This window comes from Arabidopsis lyrata (genome assembly GCF_000004255.2).
Source record: "Arabidopsis lyrata subsp. lyrata unplaced genomic scaffold ARALYscaffold_7, whole genome shotgun sequence".
In the NCBI taxonomy this organism is placed as follows: Eukaryota; Viridiplantae; Streptophyta; class Magnoliopsida; order Brassicales; family Brassicaceae; genus Arabidopsis; species Arabidopsis lyrata.
Window position 1 is genome coordinate 4,266,022 of NW_003302549.1, and position 19,319 is coordinate 4,285,340.

Here is a 19,319-nt window from a genome sequence, read left to right on the forward strand (position 1 = left end):
TACGTTACAAAAGTTAAACCGAATCTATTAAAACCGAAAAAGTTGACGTGAATCTTTCACATTGGTTAATGGAGTATGTGTACCCATCATCAAAAAAATTGATGTGAATCTTTCACGTTGGTTATTATTACACCATAGTAATTGTCCATCATCTATGTTGTTGACAAGGGACTAGACTCTATAGTAGAATAGGTTTTGATAAAGTGACCCTTGTACAATTTTTTGTTGATTTTTGATGAGCCATGAAATGAAAATCTTCATCATCAAAATAATTAGGGACTTTTTTTAATTTCGCTATTTAAAAATTAGGTTTTAAGTGAAAACAGAAGCCTTTGGGCCTTTTGGGCCTAACGATTTGAGATGCTAAGACGCAGGCAAGGCAGTTTTATTAATGGACAGTAAGACCTTCCTGTTAAGACCAGAAGGTTAATGACTTTTGAGTGTTGACTTACTACTGTTTCGTCCAGTTCAATAATCCACTGGAAGAAAAGTTCGAACCTCGCTTCAGAAGTAAGATCCTCAATCCAAGGAAAAAAAAAGAAGAGAAAGAAACTGTAAATTTGAAATGAAAATCTAATAAACGCTTTTTCCTCTCGAAATGCGTCTTGAATCACGTTGAATCCGCCTGTTAATTTTACAGATTTCTTTGATTTCACGTTGAATCCACCAATACTGTATATTCCACAGATTTATATCTCCTATTACTCTGCTTTCCCATGGAGGTTCAAGCTGAAATGGAGCCTAGCTCGTCCATTAGGTACTCTCTACTCTACTCTCCTTCTTCAAAATTTTTGATTTTGTTCCTGGGATGTTGTTATTGATCGATTTAGGACGTATGGGTAATAATTATTGGTTCAATGGATTCAAGTGCTTCTTAAAGTTTTGATTTTGGAAACTTTGAATTGCGGTTCTTCATCTGGGTAGATCTGGATCTCTAGAGAGTTATAGAGAATCAAAGCTCCTCCTGTATAGACATCCAAGTAAAGCTTATTTACTGGTTTGTTCTATGATGCAGTTTAGTCGCAGCTGTTTCGTATGGCATTGCTTCAATGGCAATGGTTTTTATCAACAAAGCTGTGATTATGCAGTATCCACATTCAATGACTCTTCTTACCCTTCAGGTACTGATATCCAAAATTCTCAAGAACTAGATATCTACAGAGATTATTCACTTCCTGAAAATGCTGATTATGAATTTGGTCCCCTTTGCTCTGTATTAGCAATTGGCGACTTCTTTGCTTATACACTTTGGTAGACGAATGGGATACACAAGAGCTAAAGGAATCGATTTGGCTACTGCAAAAAAGCTTCTTCCGGTGTCCATCTTCTACAATGCTAATGTTGCATTTGCTCTTGCAAGCTTGAAAGGAGTCAATATTCCAATGTATATCGCCATTAAGAGACTCACTCCACTTGCTGTTTTGATTGCTGGGGTTTTGTTTGGTAAAGGCAAACCAACAACTCAGGTAGTTACCATTATAATGTTGATCTTTTTTATTGTGAATTTGTCTAATGTTTCTAGCTCTGAATCTCTTGTTTAAATTTCAGGTTGCTCTATCTGTACTACTGACGGCTGCAGGTTGTGTAATTGCAGCTCTTGGTGATTTTTCTTTTGATCTTTTCGGGTATGGTTTGGCTTTAACATCTGTCTTTTTCCAGGTTGGTTTCATTTGTTCTTTTCCTTCTCTTGAATCAGTCTCCCGTTAACCATACGAGTAAATGAATATTGTTTTCTCTTCATTGCTGCAGACCATGTACCTTGTGCTGGTGGAGAAGTCTGGTGCAGAAGACGGGCTTTCCTCTATCGAAATAATGTTCTATAACAGCTTCCTTTCCCTCCCATTTTTGTCCTTCCTCATCATAGTTACCGGGGAATTTCCAAACTCTCTATCACTATTACTTGCAAAGGTTAGAAACTTCATCATTCTAAGCTTTGCTCGGACACTATTCTCTTAAAAGGTCAAACTATTTTTTCTCTTCTACAGTGTTCTTATTTGCCGTTCTTGGTGATTCTCGTGCTTTCACTGGTTATGGGCATTGTCCTCAACTTCACCATGTTTCTTTGCACCATTGTGAACTCTGCACTAACAACAACCATCGTTGGTGTTCTCAAAGGCGTTGGTTCCACTGTAAGTATAAACCCTCCCTCATTTGGCTCTGTTTGGAGAGGCAATCATTTACTAATCTTTGCTTCCTTTTTTATCTCCTAGACGCTCGGTTTTGTCCTCTTGGGTGGTGTTGAAGTACATGCTTTGAACGTGTCCGGTTTAGTGGTCAACACAGCTGGTGGTGTGTGGTACTCATACGCCAAGTACCGACAGAAAAAGGCTAAACCGGCTAAGCTAATGTCTGATTTGGAAGCTCACAAGAAATGAAAATTTCTGTCTGGTTTGGTTTACGTCAAATATGTCCTTGTTTAAAAAGTTATAGTAATATCTCATACTAATAGTTGTTGGGTTTGGTTTCTTTTTGGAAGGCATAGTCCGGTTCATAGACTTTTCCACTCAAACTAATGATCAGAACGAACCGATGTATTAGAGAGTTGAACCAAGAAAAGCGATTTAACGAGAAGCTTTCAACAATCACCGTGGCTTCAGATCTTATCTTCTCTGTTCGATTCTAGAGTGAGATTTAATTTTGATATGAAACTTCATTGATCAGATTATTTATTGTTTAAGTTAAGAAAGAAAAAAATCAATACCTATTTTTATATGTAGATGCAATCATTCAAAAGTAAAATAGTAAAGTTGTGGCTGTAGCATAACCATATTAAACATTAGACATGTGTTGTTGCAACTATCAACTATCAATAGTTGAAGAACACATGAAATGTTTGTTCTATTTAATGGTGGAAAGGCTTTTAAATGGTCTACTACTAATTAATACTACTTTGGATTAAGACATTCAGTGACAGAAAAAGACAGCACATAAGTCATTACAAAGTCTGTGACCTCTGTTTAAGTCTTTAATTCGTTTTCCATAAATCTACGGTTAGTGCATACTGCATACGGATCATAATTCATATTTTTTATTTTTCTAATTGGTTTATCTGGTCCAATACTTGGACAAATCTGTATGGACTCGAAATTGCAAACGTTTCTAGTTAGACTTATTAGAAATTTCTAATAAATGACTCATAATTCATGGCATTTATAGAGTTCATTTTCTTGGCGTGAAATTAGTAGTACATTCGTTTATTCCATGATTTTTTGCTCGGAATATTCAAATTTAGAAAAGCAATGGATGCTACTTTGGAAGAGTTGAGAAACTTATAAACAAAAAACTACATAACAATAGAAAACTTTAATCAATTAAATGAATTATTGAATGATTGTATCCACTAATTACAATTATTGAAATAAATATGGATAAAGTAAAGGGTGTAAAGCACTGTATGAAAAGAATATGATAACATAGTTCAAAGAATATCATAATTCAGAAAGTGATACTCATAACTAATAATCATTCACCAATACACAATCGTTCGATCATCTTCATGATTAATCTGGATTCATTTTAAAGCACACTTAATAAATATATCATGTCTTTAATAAATAAATCTGGCTCCTCAAATTTTTGGGATTTGGATTCTTCGGTTGCTGGGAGTTGGATTTGGAGAAACCTATGCAAATTGCGTCCTCTGGCTCGTCCGTTTATATTTTGTGAGATTGGTACAGGTATTACTTGTAGCTTTTGGAAGGACGATTGGACTTCTCTTGGCCCTTTGCTGGAAATAACTGGGGATTCTGGTCCTCGTATTTCTGGCCTTCCTATGAATGCTGTTGTACTGGACGCAATTCAAGATGGGTCGTGGTGGTTAACTAGGAGCAGATCCAGAAATTCCACCATCTCTCTTTTGAAGCAGTGCCTTCCCTCTGTTGATATTATTGATCCCTCAAGGGAAGATGACAGAATTCTGTGGAGAATTGGTGATTCTCCTCCATCTGCTAAATTCTCTGCATCCTCTACTTGGCATTATCTTAATCCTCCTGGTCCACCGGTTTCTTGGCACGAGTCGGTTTGGTTTCAAGGTAGCATTCCTAAACATTCCTTCATCACATGGGTGGTAGCTCGTCAAAGACTACATACCCGTGATAGACTCATCCGGTGGGGACTTAATGTCCCAGCAAATTGCCTCCTCTGCAGCTCCTTTGATGAGACTCTTCAACATTTCTTCTTCGATTGTGTTTTTTCTAATGAGGTTTGGTCTTTTTTCACATCTAGAGCCCATGTTTCTCCTCCAATTCTTTTGGAACATGGTCTTAGATGGATGAAAGACCCTTGCCGCAACAAAAACACTTCTCTGATCCTCAAGATTATCTTCCAAGCTTCAATATACTCGATTTGGAAGGAAAGAAATTCTAGACTTCACTCTCAGTCTTCTCGTCCCCCGACAAGCTTGATCCTGGACATTCAGAGCTCTCTCAGGTGTAAGCTAGACCCTCTTTCTAGGGCGCAGCGTTCCGACTCCGTCTCTCTTCTATCTACTTGGTTTGAAATTTTTCAACCTTAGTTAGGTAAGTAGGTAAGGTCTGTAAGCTGTATTCTGTTTGTTTTCGTTTCCTCTCTGTAACCTTTTAATATTAATGGAAGTTTCTTAAAATATATATATATATATATATATATATATATATATATATATATCATGTCCAATAATCTGTGAATTATTATTGCATTAAAATTGTCATAGCTATCTTACCATATATGTATGCATTTAGGGCAGGACTAAGTATGAGTTGTTTTCTGTTCATTAAAAAATCTATATATATAATTAGAGAGTCTTCTCTCCATCTAAGGTGTCCACCTAAGCATCCACCTAAGCAATAATATTTATTTTACATTAAAATCAATTTAAAACATCCATTTAATGCATTTACTTGTAATTAATAGAAATAATAAATTTTAAATAAATAAAAAACGAATTATGTAAAATAAATAAAATGTTAAAATAATAAAATAATACTATAAAAATTTTATAAGTAAGACTAATATAATTCAACTTTTAAATGATAAAAATTAAATATGGTCAGTATTCAAAATTTTAAATGTGTTAATGAGTTTTAGGATGGAAGTAAATTTATGTAATTCTATATGTGAAACTTTAAACAAGAAAATAAAATTCAAAGTAAAATATTAGTTTCGAAGAACAATATACTACATATTTTTAGTTATTATTAAATTTTTACTTAAAGAAAAATAAAAAATTACTAAACTCAACTTAAATTTATAATTTAAGAAGAAAATATTGTAAGATGCAAACTTTATCTTGTGAAATTATAAAAAACAAATCTTGAAAATTTTAAAACCTTATCATCCATCTTTTAAAAAATAAATAATCAGTGATCACAGTATTCATGAGTTTTACAATAAAAATATATTAAAAATAAATGTAAGCCATTAAAAAAAAGTGATATGTAATTTGTGTAGCATATTCTCAAGTGGAAGTACAACTTTATAACAGAATAAAAAAAACTAAGTTTGATATTTCATCAATGAAATATTGAAAAGATAGTTATGATATGTCTTGAAAATCAATTCACAATCCAATATATATTATGTGTGAGTCAATAGAAGGTAAAAAGAAAGTAGATGTCGAGAGGCAACGATTGCATCATAGAAGATGACGAAAGAACTGGTAGTTAAAAGAGTTTGAAAATAAATTTCTAAAACTTTAGAAAGATAATGCACATGACTAATGTATCTTTGAGATCTCATTCATTGTGTGAAACGAATGAGTTCTTAGAAAATACATGACATACATTATTAAACAAATTATTAGATTCAAAGTTGGGTTTAACCGTTTGGCCATGTAATCATGGAAAGTAAAATAAGATAGGCACATTGATGACTTAGTCGGAAATTCTCTTATTGTTGCACTAGCTTTGATGGGTAAATCAAACTCGCTAAACTGGTTCTAGCAACATGGTATTATAGATGTACTTTTACACTAAATAATGTTCATGAAACTCGGGAAATTCACATTTTATATGGAATGATGTTATGTTCGTATCAACATTTAATCATAAATAATATCTACAATTAGATCAACAGTCGATAATTAATATCAAAACTTTTAGAAATACCTTCATGGAATATGAATAAGAAATAAACTCTTTGAGAGTGTTGATACCGTTTATTATTTGTGGGATTATCTTAAGTGATTTTTGTTACCACGTGATATATATCAAATTATTTGTTTGTCAAAGAAATATTATCATCGATAATATATATGTTATATATCGCTGCGTAAAATAAGTTTAGTGTTTAAAATTTGAATTATTATATTTATGCTCAAAAAATTATCTTTTAAATTTAATTGATTATATTTTATGCTCAAATTTTATATCAATAGAAAAGATTTTAAAATTAAAATCCCGCGCAACGCGCGGGTACAAAATCTAGTGATACTAATTCCGTAGTTTTTGGTCATTTATTACGTTATAATACCCGATAATTATCAAAATCATAGAGAATATATTCTAACTCTAACTTTAATGTACATGACGAATTTTTAATTACTGGGCACCGATTGGTTTATGTAGATATCATATCACAAGTAACCGAAAAATAAAAAGGTATTACAAAAATATTATTAACCTACAAAATTACTTATTTATAAGTCTTTTCTCTTTTAGCTTTTCCTCTTTTCTTAGTGTTTACATGATACTTTCGTGAAACGTTAGGTATTGTATAGTAAACTAAACCTTAAAAATGCCAACGAATATCCTTATCTTCTAGAGCATGTGTTATTTATTATCAGCACCGACAAGTAACTCGCGTAACCTAGTTGGTTGAAACTTATAGAAAATTTAAATTGAAAATTTGAGATTATCCTTCTAAATTATCTTTAATGAATTTAAATTTAATGAATCCTATACTTCCTTTTTTGTCAAATACTCTCTTTGTCAAAAACACACCACTAAATTATCTTTTGTTTTACAAAATGACCAAAATTAGCGGCAATATATATTTTAAGCCAACACTTTGACCAATTTTGATTGTTAGTGCACTTTGTCAACTAATCATCCTAAGGGAAAGAAAACAGATCATCGACAAATAATAATTCACATGTATAATATATAATTGATTATAAAACTCAGAATATTGAGCTGCATCCGTCTTTGACTCAAAGGTTTATGATAATAACACATCCTTTTTCAAATAAGAGTACATATTTTTAAAGGTTTTTTTTTATAATACTATATAACAAGAGTTAAAAGTTATCCTGATTAAAATTACTTAACCATAAGCATTTTCATTATTATATTCTTGTCAAATAAAAAATTCTAAAGTTGATTACACTTGATACAAGAACAAAAAAGAAACAAAAATGAATGGACAACAAAGAGAATTTGACTAAATGGATAAAATATAATTTGAAGAAACATGGAACATGACATGGGGAGCACGTACGAGAAGCGGTGAGAGCAAAAGAGAGTGATTCACTTGAAACCGATTTGGTAGTATCTTTTCTTATAAACATGTTCCAATCCAAGTAGTAGTTGTTGGTCACAAATACAAATTTGAATTTGTCTTCACCTCTAATTGCCAAACAACCATATGGTCCATGCATCAATGGATTTTCCTCAATTATTATTTGTTTAGAATATAAAACAATTTTATTTTAAGAAAATACAAATATTTCTAGTGAAGATCCATGACATGACAAGTGCTGATGAAATGGGGATGAATTTTGCATGCTGAAGCAATCAAATAAGTAGCTGAAAGAGTAACACACATGAAAGTGTAGGAGACACATCTCTTATTACAACATCTCTCACTGATACCTTTCTTCTCCCTCTCTCCTCCTCTGCCTTTGATTCTCTCTCTCTCTCTCTCTCTCTCTCTCTCTGAGTCACTACACTCTCTCACCAACCAACCCCTCCTTCTCTCTGTCATTCTCTAAAAAAAGGTCCACTATAAATGAGCCTTGAGCTGTGGATGCTTCTCTGTCTGGTTTTTAGAATAAAATAAAAAATGGGTCTCTAGATTTCAGATTTCTGGGATCTGGATGTTTGATTAGTCTCTTCCATTATTAGTAAGAAAGGTCACTCCTTTCACTCAAAGTTACTACCTTTTTGTTTTCCTGAAAATGGGTTTTGTTTGAAATCTCCCACTTTGAGATTTGGGGATCCTTACCACATTTAGAGATTTCAACTAGGTTTTTCTATTTCTCTACTTGTCAGAGGCTAAAGATGGCTCCAAGTTTGGATTTTTCAGATTGGTGGGCGAAGGACACGAGGAAAGGAACACCAGTTGTGGTGAAAATGGAGAATCCTAATTACTCTGTAGTTGAAATCGACGGTCCAGATTCAGCTTTTAGACCAGTGGAGAAGAGCAGAGGCAAGAACGCTAAGCAAGTCACTTGGGTTTTGCTTCTCAAAGCTCATAGAGCTGTTGGGTGTCTCACTTGGCTCGCCACTGTCTTTTGGTCTCTCCTTGGTGCCATCAAGAAACGGCTTAGTTTCACTCACCCACTTGGCTCTGAGAAATTAGGCAGAGACAGATGGCTTTTCACTGCCATTAAGCTCTTCTTAGCTGTTTCCTTACTGATTCTCGGGTTTGAGATTGTTGCTTATTTTAGAGGATGGCATTACTTTCAAAGTCCTAACCTTCACATCCCCACTAGCACACTTGAGATCCAGAGCCTGCTTCATCTTGTGTATGTTGGTTGGTTAACCCTTCGAGCTGATTATATTGCTCCTCCTATCAAAGCTCTCTCCACGTTTTGTATTGTGCTGTTCCTTATACAGTCCGTAGATCGTTTGATACTTTGCTTGGGATGTTTTTGGATCAAGTATAAGAAAATTAAGCCGAGATTTGATGAGGAACCTTTCCGTAATGATGATGGTGAGGGATCTGGATTTGAGTATCCAATGGTTCTTGTTCAGATTCCAATGTGCAATGAGAGAGAGGTATGCTCATTCAACTTTGGTATATCCAAGAAAGTATTGATCTTTCTCCTGCTATATGGTATCAATTTTATCTCTCAAGTGTAATGATCTTTAGTCTTCTTCTTCTTCAGGTGTATGATCAATCTATATCTGCTGTGTGTCAACTTGACTGGCCGAAAGATCGAATACTGGTTCAGGTTCTCGATGATTCGAACGATGAAAGCATCCAACAATTAATTAAAGCTGAGGTTGCCAAATGGAGCCAAAAGGGAGTCAACATAATCTACAGGCATCGCTTGGTTAGAACTGGGTATAAAGCTGGTAACCTCAAGTCAGCAATGAGCTGTGATTACGTGGAAGCATACGAGTATGTTGCAATATTTGATGCCGATTTCCAACCTACTCCGGATTTCCTTAAACTAACAGTTCCACATTTCAAGGTTGGTATTAGCATTGGTTTCAATTTTCTATCATTGACAAGTGGAGAGAGTGAGAGATTGCTAACATGTTAGAAATGTGGTTTATCTTCAGGATAACCCAGAGTTGGGTCTAGTTCAAGCTAGATGGACATTTGTGAACAAAGACGAGAACTTGTTGACCCGTCTTCAGAACATCAATCTGTGTTTTCACTTTGAGGTGGAGCAGCAAGTGAACGGCGTGTTCTTGAACTTCTTTGGTTTCAATGGAACAGCTGGAGTTTGGAGAATTAAAGCCCTCGAGGAATCTGGTGGTTGGCTTGAAAGGACCACTGTGGAGGATATGGACATAGCAGTCCGCGCTCATCTTCATGGATGGAAGTTCATATATCTTAATGATGTCAAGGTACTACTATTTATCGATTGTTTCTAAAAACCCCTTATTTATGTAACCAAATGAATTAAAGTGGACTGAAAAAAATCTATAGGTCCTTTGCGAAGTTCCTGAGTCCTACGAAGCATATAAGAAGCAGCAACACCGTTGGCATTCGGGACCTATGCAGCTTTTCCGCTTGTGTCTTGGTTCAATCTTGACCTCTAAGGTAGTGGACAGCTCTTTTCTTCTTTTAAGCTCAACTTTTTGTTAATCATCATGTTAATGACCTCTTCTGTTTCTCATTTGTTCTTCTTGCAGATAGCCATATGGAAGAAGGCGAATCTGATACTTCTATTCTTTCTTCTTAGGAAACTCATACTTCCTTTCTACTCCTTCACGTTGTTCTGCATAATCCTTCCACTCACCATGTTTGTTCCAGAAGCTGAGCTCCCTGTTTGGGTCATCTGCTACATACCGGTTTTCATGTCTTTCCTCAACCTTCTTCCATCTCCAAAATCGTTTCCTTTCATTGTTCCTTATCTCTTGTTCGAGAACACAATGTCTGTCACCAAGTTCAACGCGATGGTGTCCGGATTATTCCAATTGGGTAGCTCTTACGAGTGGATTGTCACAAAGAAAGCTGGAAGATCATCCGAGTCAGATCTTTTATCTATCACCGAGAAAGAGATACCAAACAAGAAAAGTCAATTGCTTAGGGGAGTTTCCGACAGCGAGCTTTTGGAGCTGAGCCAACTTGAAGAACAGAAACATGCGGTTTCAAAGAAACCCGTCAAGAAAACCAACAAGATATACCACAAAGAGCTAGCATTGGCCTTTCTTTTGCTCACTGCAGCGGTTAGGAGTCTCTTGGCAGCTCAAGGAGTGCATTTCTACTTCCTGTTATTCCAAGGTGTCACCTTCCTTCTTGTGGGTCTCGATCTCATAGGCGAGCAGATGAGCTGAGAAAAACAGAAAGAAGCTTCATAACTCGGGTCAATAAATCAGTGAGTCTGATTCCCCACTTCCTCTATGTTCAGTGGTATCCTCTGTAATGAGATTGTTGGAACCATAGTGGTAGCATTAATTGATTTTCCGTTTTGTTTGTTTGTTATGTTTGTTTGATTCCTCCATTGTTAGGGATAGAGTGTGTGAGCCAGAGATTCATACATGTATACAATATCTGTAAAGTTGGAACATGTTGTTGGCAGTTAAAAGAGCCTCTGTCTTGGAACAAATTCAAGAACCATGTCAAATCAACTGCGGAGAATTTAAAGCCCAACCTTTGTGGAAAGAGATTGTAACTGTACATAACTGACATGAACTAGTTTTCTGACTAAACTGAAACAAGAAAAAGAGTAATATATATAGTAATCTCTGATGATCTTAGGACATTCTCATCTTAGTGTCGGTGAAAAGTGTAGAAACGTGGAGCAAAAAAAGTGTCGGCAGAGGAAGTGGAATGAGGAGAAGCATAAAGTGTATTGCAGAAAAAAGCAGAGAGGTTTACGTCACATAACAATCAATTCAATGATGTGTAAGTGAAGAATGGGACCAAACAGAATTTAATTTGGTGGGTTTGTTGATGATTCTGGGACCGAACTAGGATCATGATCTTGTCTCTCTTGCTTTTCTAGGCTTTTTATTGTTGTCATGCCAAAACAATGTCTTCGTGTCTACTTTGTAATTATTATTCTTCTTCTTTTTTTTTTCACTTAATTTGGGATTTTATAGTTGCGGAAACGAAACCATAGAGCTAGTTACTCCAATAACAGCAAACCAGATTATATATTCATTCTTCATCTTAGGCAATTAAATTTACTTCACCTTTATAAAAGTGAACAACTTCACAACTCTTTCACTGAAATTAACACAAGCACCAAATGGGAGCGACTGATACCCATTTACAAATCCTTGACTTGCCTCTATAAACCGTGAAATGCACAAAAATCTTTCGAAGGACAAGAATGTGCATGCTAAACACTATCACATAGCTACAATTATGCTAAACCTAATGCCCAACATTCCGACCAGACAAGAGGTGCTTCTAAGTGATGCAGCTCAAGTTCATGCAAAGAAGGTAAACATCACAGCTGATGAAGTTTTCAAGCATTAGAGCATCTCTATGGTCGAAGATGAAGCAGAAGCAAAGCCTTGTAGGGATCCACAACTAAATGAAGCAGAAGAGTAGAGAAGCAAGTAGAAAAACAATGAAGCAGGCCGAGCAACTAAATGAAGATGATGTAGGGATCCACAACCGTGGTTTAACTTTTCCCATAGCAGGCCGAGCAACTAATGAAGATGATTCATAGCAGAAGCAAGTAGATAAACAATGAAGTAGGCCGAGTAACTAAGGGAGATGCTTCATATGAGAAGAGTAGAGAAGCAAGTAGATAAGTAATGAAGCAGTAGTAGTAGTAGTAGTAGACCCGAAGAAACCTCGACACAGTGAAAAAAGACAAGAAACACTTAGGCATTTAGCAGAATTTCCAATCAAATATTATGTCTTTAAGAAACTAGGGTACGAATCAAGTGTTCTTTTACCTATTGGTAGATACACAACTACGTACGCTTCATATCCAAAAGCAAAAGTACCAATCTTTATCCAATCCAGCACACCTAAAACATGTTCTCTTACTGAAATTCATAGATGATAGTAACTTTCCTTAGGCCCTCTCTTCTTCTCTTCCACAGTATCTTCTTCCCACGAACTCGTTTTCTTGCAAAAACACTCAGCTCCTGCTTCTGCGTCTATCTTTCAGTCCATTTCTGCAGAAACAAGAACAAATGTTGGATTAGCATCTGAAGATGCACGTGAAGAAAATGAAAATGTTTATCTATAAGAACAATAACCAAAATCTAAACACTGATAATGATATAGAGACTTGGGAAAAGAAGTTTACCCATTGGCATATGGCACTTCCTCACGTGCTCTGTCCTCACGTGCTCTGTATGGAGGTGGTGACCTACTGTAGCTGCGACCACGGGCAGGAGGAGGAGAAGGACTGCGGCGCCTTGGAGGAGGGGGAGATCTTGCACGAGGGCTGTAACTCCTGAAGCAATAAAACGACGAGTTCAATTAATCTGTTCAGATAAGCTACTAAGGTAACATAATAAAAAGCACCACTGACCTCCGTCCATAGCTTGGGCTCCTTCTGTATCTTGGAGGACTGCGACTACGGCTCCTGCTGCGACGCCTCCCAGTGCCACCACGGTTACGGCATTCACGTGCGAAATGACCAGTCTCACCACATTCATAGCATTTCAAATCAGAAGCACCACGGCCGCCGCCGCCACCTCCACGGTCACCACCACGACCGCCACCACCACGCTCACCTCGGTTGTGTGACTGTTCAACTCTCCAGCCATTCTTGCCTATCCATTATCACAAGATTCATATTGAATAATAATTGGAAACCTCAAAGTATCCCCTTTTAAACATCTGACTAAACTTATTTTGCCATCTAAATGAAAACATCAACTTCTAAAGAGAATAAAGCAAAGTTGAAAGAATATGAATGTATTACCATCTACATCACGGATGGCGTCACGGGCATCCCTAGGATCTTCGAAATCTAGAAAAGCGTAACCAGGTGGTCTCCGAGCAACCCAAACACTGCACATTGAAAGTGAACATTAGAGAGATGAAAAATTGTAGTACGAACTGATGGGATTTGATTCTTACCTCCTGATAACTCCAAAGGTACGGAACTCATCCTCAAGTTCACGCTCAGTAACTCGCGGGTCCAGATTTCCGACGTACACACGCGACATGTCTTCTGTAACCTGTCAATGGCACGCACAATAAACAAGGGTCAACATAATAAATCTTTTCTAGCAGAACATTCGAAAGGATTTGAATTGATCGGTATTGAAACATTAGAAACACAAGAAATCTGTCGATCAAGGAATACACAGTCACTTGATCCACCAAGTGACCTGATCAAATTTGAACAGATCGGATCAAGTATCAACGTTACCACAATTAAGAGTGAGAAGAGAGAAAGAAACTTGGCGCGACCTACCTCGTCCTCGTGGGAAGAGCTGAAAGTACCCAAGCGAAAAAAGAATGGTCGTCGTGAAGAAATTAGGGTTTCTGAATCTGAAATTGACCAAGTACTTTCCCCAGGGTTTTTTGTAAGCCCAAAATTTAATAAAATAATAAAATATACGGTTTGGGCCTATATTTGATATTGTTATTGGGCTCAATACTGGCCTTTCAAAAAAACAATTCTCAATAATTATGATGTCGGTGAGTCAGTGTTATCTTCTCTCTCTGTTAGTTTGGTAAATGTAAAATTTTATGTGTCCATTTTGCTTTGTACTTTTTTGAAAAGAATGAGGAAAAAAGCAAAAAAAATACAACTTAAAGCCTCTCTAGTTAATCACTTTCATTCTACAGCTACTAAATAAACTTCCTTTTCTTATTCGTTTGTAAAGCCAAGCAGTTTGTGATTTGGATCAATAAAAATGCTGAAACCACAATTTGCTTGGTTAAGAAAATCTAAACAATGAATAAAAAAAAAACATAATGTTGGAGACAACACACCACTTTGATGAGCCCATGCTATAACCAGCTGTCAAGATATGGTAAAAACACGTATTAAAGTTAGCAAATGAAGCTACTTGCTACTTGTTCTAGGATGAAAACAAAAAAAAGAGTCAGAAATGAGCTTACGATATTGGAAGTTTGGTCAGACCACGAAAGCAGCCAAAAGAGCATGCAATATCGCCCAGTAAATCATTATCCCTAACCGTAAGGCAGGTTGTCTCATGAGCGTCCGATCACAAGAGACCCTGCAAAAAAAGAGTGATCGATTTTCTTAGATAATAATTTAAGCATTTATAAATCGAATGACATCGATGGGATGGAAAGAGGCTGACCATAAACCATCAACCATGTTAGTGAGGGGTCTTGTGAATCTAGGTATGATTCTTGACGTTGAGAGTGATCTGAAACCATGAGCTAAAAAAGCAGAAAAAAAATAGACAAATGGGAATGTTACTAAGAGAATGTGTTAAAAAGTACTAAATATTCAGAGACAAGTTTAGTTACCTTTATCATCATCTTCTTCTAAGCTACCGCTTTGATCAGTTTGATCTGCATCTATACTAATGGCGACTTGATCCATATTTCCCTTACGCAAACTCCGGACTTGAGATGGGATTGATGTTTTCGTCCACTTGTTTATCTGTGATACCCAAAAATAAAATAAATCCAAAATTAAAAAAATTGAACTCTTGAGGCATCTGGAACGGTGTAACTATCCAACAAGCTCAAAGCTTACCAGAGGTTCCACTTCAACGATCTCTGACGTTGAGCTTGTTGACATATTTGGTTGGGATTCTTTCTCTAGTAAGAATTTCTCAAGAGTTGCTTCTTTCTGTCTGAGCTCTGCCACTCTACTCCTCTCAGCTTCAAGCAACTCGTCCTTGCTTTGTCCAACCAACCGTAATTCGTCTATTTCAGATAGCATAGACGCTATCCTTTTCTCAAATGTCTCCATGTAGTGGTTTATATGACTGTGAGAATCAGTGGAAGGCGAATCTTCTATACCAAGTAGTGAAGCTATCGTGTCGAACAGAGACAGTACAGTTTCCATCTCTTCTGAATCTCTCTTAGTGCCCATCTGAGAAGCAGCAAGAGCCTCATTGGTGCACCTAGTGACTTCTTGTCTTAAGAAAGAAACCTCTGTATCCCGATCTTGCACTTGCTGTTGAAGTTTCTCTATTTCAGAGAGAAGATTTTCAGAGAGATGATGGAGCTCATCGAATTTATCGACAGTAATTGATAGCTTTTTGGAAATCTTCCCACGAGAAGCTTCAGCTCTCTGCAAGTCTAGGTTCTTCTGTTGCACTTCCTGTTCTAATTCTGTAACTCTGAGTTTCAGATCCTCCATCTGAGACTCTTCCTCGTCAAGCGCTTGCATTAAGGCCTCAATTTCTGCAGTAAGCAATTATGTATCAGCTATATATGTGGCGGTGCGAAAACAAAAGGATAAAAGAGAAAAACTGACCTAAGTCTTTCGCAGCTAGTAGATCACTAAGAGATGTGACCTTCTCCTGTAATTCTGAGTGTGACGACTGCCCTGCTAGCAGCTCTTTTACTCTCTCCTTCATAGAATCCCGTTCCCGCACCATAATACCCAGCTGGTCTTGCATATCACGCATTCGGGCACTTACAGATTGAAGATCTTCCGCAAAGATTTTAGCACCAGCCTGGGCTTCCTTAACTTGACCCACAAGTTCATTGCACATCCTATCATTCTGGATGTCCTTTTCGTGTAACTCCCTTTGCAAATTGGCGATGATTACCTTCATCTCCTTTTCATTTCTCTCTACAGTCTCAGCGTTCGCAACAACAAGCTCCTTAATAGCTGACGATAGCCTATTTACCATGGACCTGACAGATTCCATGGACGAAAAATCCTCATCTACTTGGTGGAGACTCATATTAAAATCGTCATTTCCAACAATTTCAGCTTTACGCCTTTCGATTTCCACCAACACGCTAGAACATGCTCCATGAAGCAAGGCAATTCTTTCACCAAGAGCGGCAATTTCAGAGTCCGTTCCTGTTCCAATTGACTTGAAAAAGGTGTCGATACTGTTGGATACAATATTGACCTGGTCGTGCCATGTGGCCAAGTGCTTGCTTACATTCTCTTCGAGATGGCTAACACCAGCCACAAATTGATCAAGGTTTTGGGAGAGAGAACCACAAATTTCGGTTATGTTTCCACCACTTGATGTCTCATGCAAGTTAATGTTAGACCAAGCAGCACTCAAGCGTGCAAAGAAATCCTAAGCAGAAAGGGGAAAAACAATATTCAGAAACAGTCAGTGGCAGAAAAACCTTGAAAGTATACCATAATAAGCTGTTGAAATGATCTAAATACCTTGTCTACAAAAAAACCTGTACTGAGTTGAGGCAAGCCAGACAAATTAGTACCAGTTTGCTTCGCATATGATTCCATATTTGTCTTCAGATGATGCAGAAACTCCATATCCATGGTGAATATATCAGCTAGGCAACTGTTGGTACCTGCGAGTATTTTCCTTAGAGAGTTCACACTGGTTCGACATAACAGCAGTTGAGCATATAGCTTATTCTTTTCTTCGTTGCTGACTGCTGATAAATTTTCAAAACGAGATATGGCTTCAACTTTTGCAGCCTCCGCTGCATCCTTCTCTCTGGAAAGTTGCTGGATTTCATATGTAAATTTTGATAGATCCTCTTGCAGACTATCGTTTCTCTCCTGAACTTCGTTCAACTCAGCAAGTAGCAACTCAGCTGCTCTTCTAGATTTTCTCGACTCCTGCTCAGCAGAAGACACGGCTGTACCCATAGTTTGAAACAGTTGTGAGATCCGTTGAAGCTTCATGACTGGGTCATTCATGTCACCTTCAACACCAATATCAATGCTATTTAAAGCATTCAACGTCATGCTCAATGTACCACTTCTTTCCTGCAAAAGATATTCTGTTTCTTGCGAATGGATTTTCAACAATTGGCACTCAGACTCTAGGGATTCTACCCTCACAGAATAAGATTCCAACTCCCTAAATTTACTTTCATTTTCCAAGAGCTTTTCATCTCTGTTGATAATCTCCGATTTCAGGCGACCAAGCTCAGCGTTCATCTCTTCAATAGTTTGCTTCAGGCTATCCCTTTGCTGGACCAAAGCTTTCCCTTTCCTAACAGCTACATTTAACTTCTCCCTTGCAGAAGCTGACTTCTGCTCTTCTTGTTTAAGAAACTCCTGCAGTTCTATTATTTTCTTATCAAGTGCCTCATTTTCAGCAACCAAGGATTGTTGTTTTGCCATGTACAAATCTCTTTCTTCCCTTGTCAGCTTTTGAACATGCACTGCCTGATCCAGATCTTTTGTTAGGGAAGCTACATCAGGTGTCTCTACGACTGCTATGTCTCTACTTGTTGCTTCATCTATATTAGAATCAGACAATTCAAAATGGTGCCCATGAGAAGTTGCTTCATGTGCGCCAGATGGCTCTCCGCTTCTAACATCAGCATCTGATGGGCGAGTTTCACAGACGTTGTCATTGGTTTCAAGTGGCAAACTAGATTTCACCAAATTCTTATAATAGTCTATCAGTTTTCTCAGTAGTCCATCCAAGTTCTCAGAATTACTTGCTAAAGCCAAATCCTGCAAGCCATCTTCCTGTATAACATCATTAATCATGTACCTCAAACTTAATAAGTCTCCTTCAATAGTCTGAAGATGTTCTTCATTCCCAAGTTTCTCAACCAATTTTTCATGCAAATCTTTCACTTGATTCTGCAGTTTCTCATTCTCAACTTCAAGGTGAATGCCCCTTGCAGAAAGACTTTCATGATCGCCAATCAAACTTTCCAGTCTTTCAGAAAGATTCACCCTCTCACTAACACACGATTGTAGATTTGCCTCGACATCACTTACTTGCTTTCGTGAGACTTCCAAATCAGCAGTTAGTGATTGACAATAGACTTCAAGGTTATCAATCTTCTGTAGGAGATTATCCCTGTCATGTGTAGCCTCTGTAATTGTACTTGCAAGCCATTCAATCTTGTTTTCCACTTCCATGGACTGTAGCTGTGGAGGTATATCAATATTTTCTAGGATTTTTTCCCATCTCTGAACCAAGGTATTCCTTTCCATCAAGGACTGCTCCAGCATTTCATTCTGTTCAGCCAATCCATAAAACTTCCCTTTGAGCTCCTCAAACTTGATCCTTAATTCATCCTCAGAACTTGTGTTAGTTTGTACATCCTCCCTCCACGGCTCTGATAGAACAAATCCTGCACCTCCATCAGAACTCTTCTGATCCCAATCAGAGGGACGCATAGAGTTGCCGTTAGCTGATCTTGCTAACCACTCCACCTTTTCCAATATATCTCGAGCATGAAAATGCTCTGGGAGATCCAAATCTTCCAAAATTTCTTCAATTCTGTGAAGCAGAGAGTCTTTGAGAAGAAAAGATTCTCGCAGTGCAGTAGCTGAGTTTCGGATGTATGAAAGCTCAGATTCTAATGCTTCCACACGTTCACCTGCCTCAATATAGGTCTTAAGTTTTTCTTCAACTTCCACAAGCCTTGCATCCTTCAAATTCAATTCTTCTGAGCACTTCTGCAGTTTAGAGGAGGTTTCGGCCAACGCTTGCTTGACATTGTCACGTTGAACAATCAAACCTTTTCCTTTAGTAACAGCTATGCTAAGCTTCTCTCGAGTCGATAATAACCTCTGCTCTGATTGTTCAAGTTCATCAGATTTATCTTGTAACTCAGATCGTACAGCCACAAGGGACTCCTCTGCCTGGGTTAAATTTTCCCTGAGACCACCTATTTCAGTTTTATGGTGCAGTAAACTCTCCTGAATCTCCATCAACTCATTCTCCTTGGCCTCTAACTGTTTTCTGAGGAGATTAGCTAATTCCTCAGTCTCTATAAACTTCTGAACAAGTTGGGAAACAAGAAACTCCACATGTGAACTAGGAGATTCAAAACTCACTCCACTTTCAAGTTCCAGAACACCCTCAATCTTCTCAACTAACTCTCGAAGTGAAGTGGAATTAAGGCTTCGCTGCGTCAGTTCCTCCATATCGTTTGATTACTCAACAGTCCGACTGTAGCTATCA

At 37.3% G+C, this 19,319-nt stretch overlaps 4 protein-coding genes across 6 annotated transcripts; 2 read left to right on the top strand and 2 right to left on the bottom strand.

Annotated features, from left to right (window-relative positions):
- Positions 1–429: 429 nt before the first annotated feature.
- LOC9305391 (UDP-galactose/UDP-glucose transporter 7) lies at positions 430–2,799 on the top strand. Of its 2 annotated transcripts, none has more exons than XM_021019789.1 (8): positions 430–510; positions 688–757; positions 1,016–1,121; positions 1,221–1,466; positions 1,549–1,659; positions 1,750–1,908; positions 1,986–2,129; positions 2,211–2,779. In XM_021019789.1, exons 2-8 carry the CDS (start codon positions 717–719, stop codon positions 2,373–2,375), a joined length of 972 nt encoding a protein of 323 aa, XP_020875448.1. In that variant the 5' UTR covers positions 430–510; positions 688–716; the 3' UTR covers positions 2,376–2,779. The 2 variants fall into 2 exon arrangements, with proteins under 2 accessions (XP_020875448.1, XP_020875449.1); XM_021019790.1 differs by lacking the exon at positions 430–510 and having other exon boundaries at positions 523–757; positions 2,211–2,383; positions 2,477–2,799.
- Positions 2,800–7,586: 4,787 nt separating this feature from the next.
- Positions 7,587–10,926, top strand: LOC9303365 (probable xyloglucan glycosyltransferase 5). The gene is made up of 5 exons (XM_002867247.2): positions 7,587–8,915; positions 9,026–9,334; positions 9,426–9,716; positions 9,799–9,912; positions 10,005–10,926. The coding sequence occupies exons 1-5, from the start codon at positions 8,196–8,198 to the stop codon at positions 10,647–10,649; spliced, it is 2,079 nt and encodes a 692-aa protein (XP_002867293.1). The 5' UTR covers positions 7,587–8,195; the 3' UTR covers positions 10,650–10,926.
- Positions 10,927–11,487: 561 nt separating this feature from the next.
- Positions 11,488–13,819, bottom strand: LOC9303366 (serine/arginine-rich splicing factor RSZ22). 2 transcript variants are annotated; one of them, XR_002330580.1, is made up of 7 exons: positions 13,709–13,819; positions 13,369–13,469; positions 13,211–13,299; positions 12,815–13,058; positions 12,587–12,736; positions 12,228–12,452; positions 11,488–12,122 (listed from the first exon to the last, which is right to left on the bottom strand). XR_002330580.1 is itself a non-coding variant. In XM_021018839.1 (6 exons), exons 2-6 carry the CDS (start codon positions 13,455–13,457, stop codon positions 12,416–12,418), a joined length of 609 nt encoding a protein of 202 aa, XP_020874498.1. In that variant the 5' UTR covers positions 13,458–13,469; positions 13,709–13,819; the 3' UTR covers positions 11,530–12,415. The 2 variants fall into 2 exon arrangements, 1 of the variants encoding a protein (XP_020874498.1); XM_021018839.1 differs by having other exon boundaries at positions 11,530–12,452.
- A 205-nt stretch (positions 13,820–14,024) lies between these two features.
- LOC9305392 (paramyosin, long form) lies at positions 14,025–19,313 on the bottom strand. The gene is made up of 7 exons (XM_002869275.2): positions 16,583–19,313; positions 15,701–16,487; positions 14,972–15,627; positions 14,740–14,875; positions 14,568–14,649; positions 14,362–14,480; positions 14,025–14,260 (listed from the first exon to the last, which is right to left on the bottom strand). The coding sequence occupies exons 1-6, from the start codon at positions 19,280–19,282 to the stop codon at positions 14,378–14,380; spliced, it is 4,464 nt and encodes a 1,487-aa protein (XP_002869321.1). The 5' UTR covers positions 19,283–19,313; the 3' UTR covers positions 14,025–14,260; positions 14,362–14,377.
- Positions 19,314–19,319: the final 6 nt, after the last annotated feature.

Excerpts from the sequence above, each read along its gene's own strand:
- LOC9303366 (XM_021018839.1), bottom strand. The coding sequence starts at position 13,457 with ATGTCGCGTGTGTACGTCGGAAATCTGGACCCGCGAGTTACTGAGCGT. Across the intron at positions 13,300-13,368 it reads ACCTTTGGAGTTATCAGGAG|TGTTTGGGTTGCTCGGAGAC; the intron begins GTAAGAATCAAA and ends TTCAATGTGCAG. Across the intron at positions 12,737-12,814 it reads AGCCCAAGCTATGGACGGAG|GAGTTACAGCCCTCGTGCAA; the intron begins GTCAGTGGTGCT and ends TTATTGCTTCAG.
- LOC9303365 (XM_002867247.2), top strand. The coding sequence starts at position 8,196 with ATGGCTCCAAGTTTGGATTTTTCAGATTGGTGGGCGAAGGACACGAGG. Across the intron at positions 9,335-9,425 it reads TAACAGTTCCACATTTCAAG|GATAACCCAGAGTTGGGTCT; the intron begins GTTGGTATTAGC and ends GTTTATCTTCAG. Across the intron at positions 9,913-10,004 it reads GTTCAATCTTGACCTCTAAG|ATAGCCATATGGAAGAAGGC; the intron begins GTAGTGGACAGC and ends TTCTTCTTGCAG.
- LOC9305392 (XM_002869275.2), bottom strand. The coding sequence starts at position 19,282 with ATGGAGGAACTGACGCAGCGAAGCCTTAATTCCACTTCACTTCGAGAG. Across the intron at positions 15,628-15,700 it reads ACTAGCTGCGAAAGACTTAG|AAATTGAGGCCTTAATGCAA; the intron begins GTCAGTTTTTCT and ends TGCTTACTGCAG. Across the intron at positions 14,650-14,739 it reads AGAAGAAGATGATGATAAAG|CTCATGGTTTCAGATCACTC; the intron begins GTAACTAAACTT and ends CTGCTTTTTTAG.
- LOC9305391 (XM_021019789.1), top strand. The coding sequence starts at position 717 with ATGGAGGTTCAAGCTGAAATGGAGCCTAGCTCGTCCATTAG. Across the intron at positions 758-1,015 it reads GAGCCTAGCTCGTCCATTAG|TTTAGTCGCAGCTGTTTCGT; the intron begins GTACTCTCTACT and ends TCTATGATGCAG. Across the intron at positions 1,909-1,985 it reads TATCACTATTACTTGCAAAG|TGTTCTTATTTGCCGTTCTT; the intron begins GTTAGAAACTTC and ends TCTCTTCTACAG.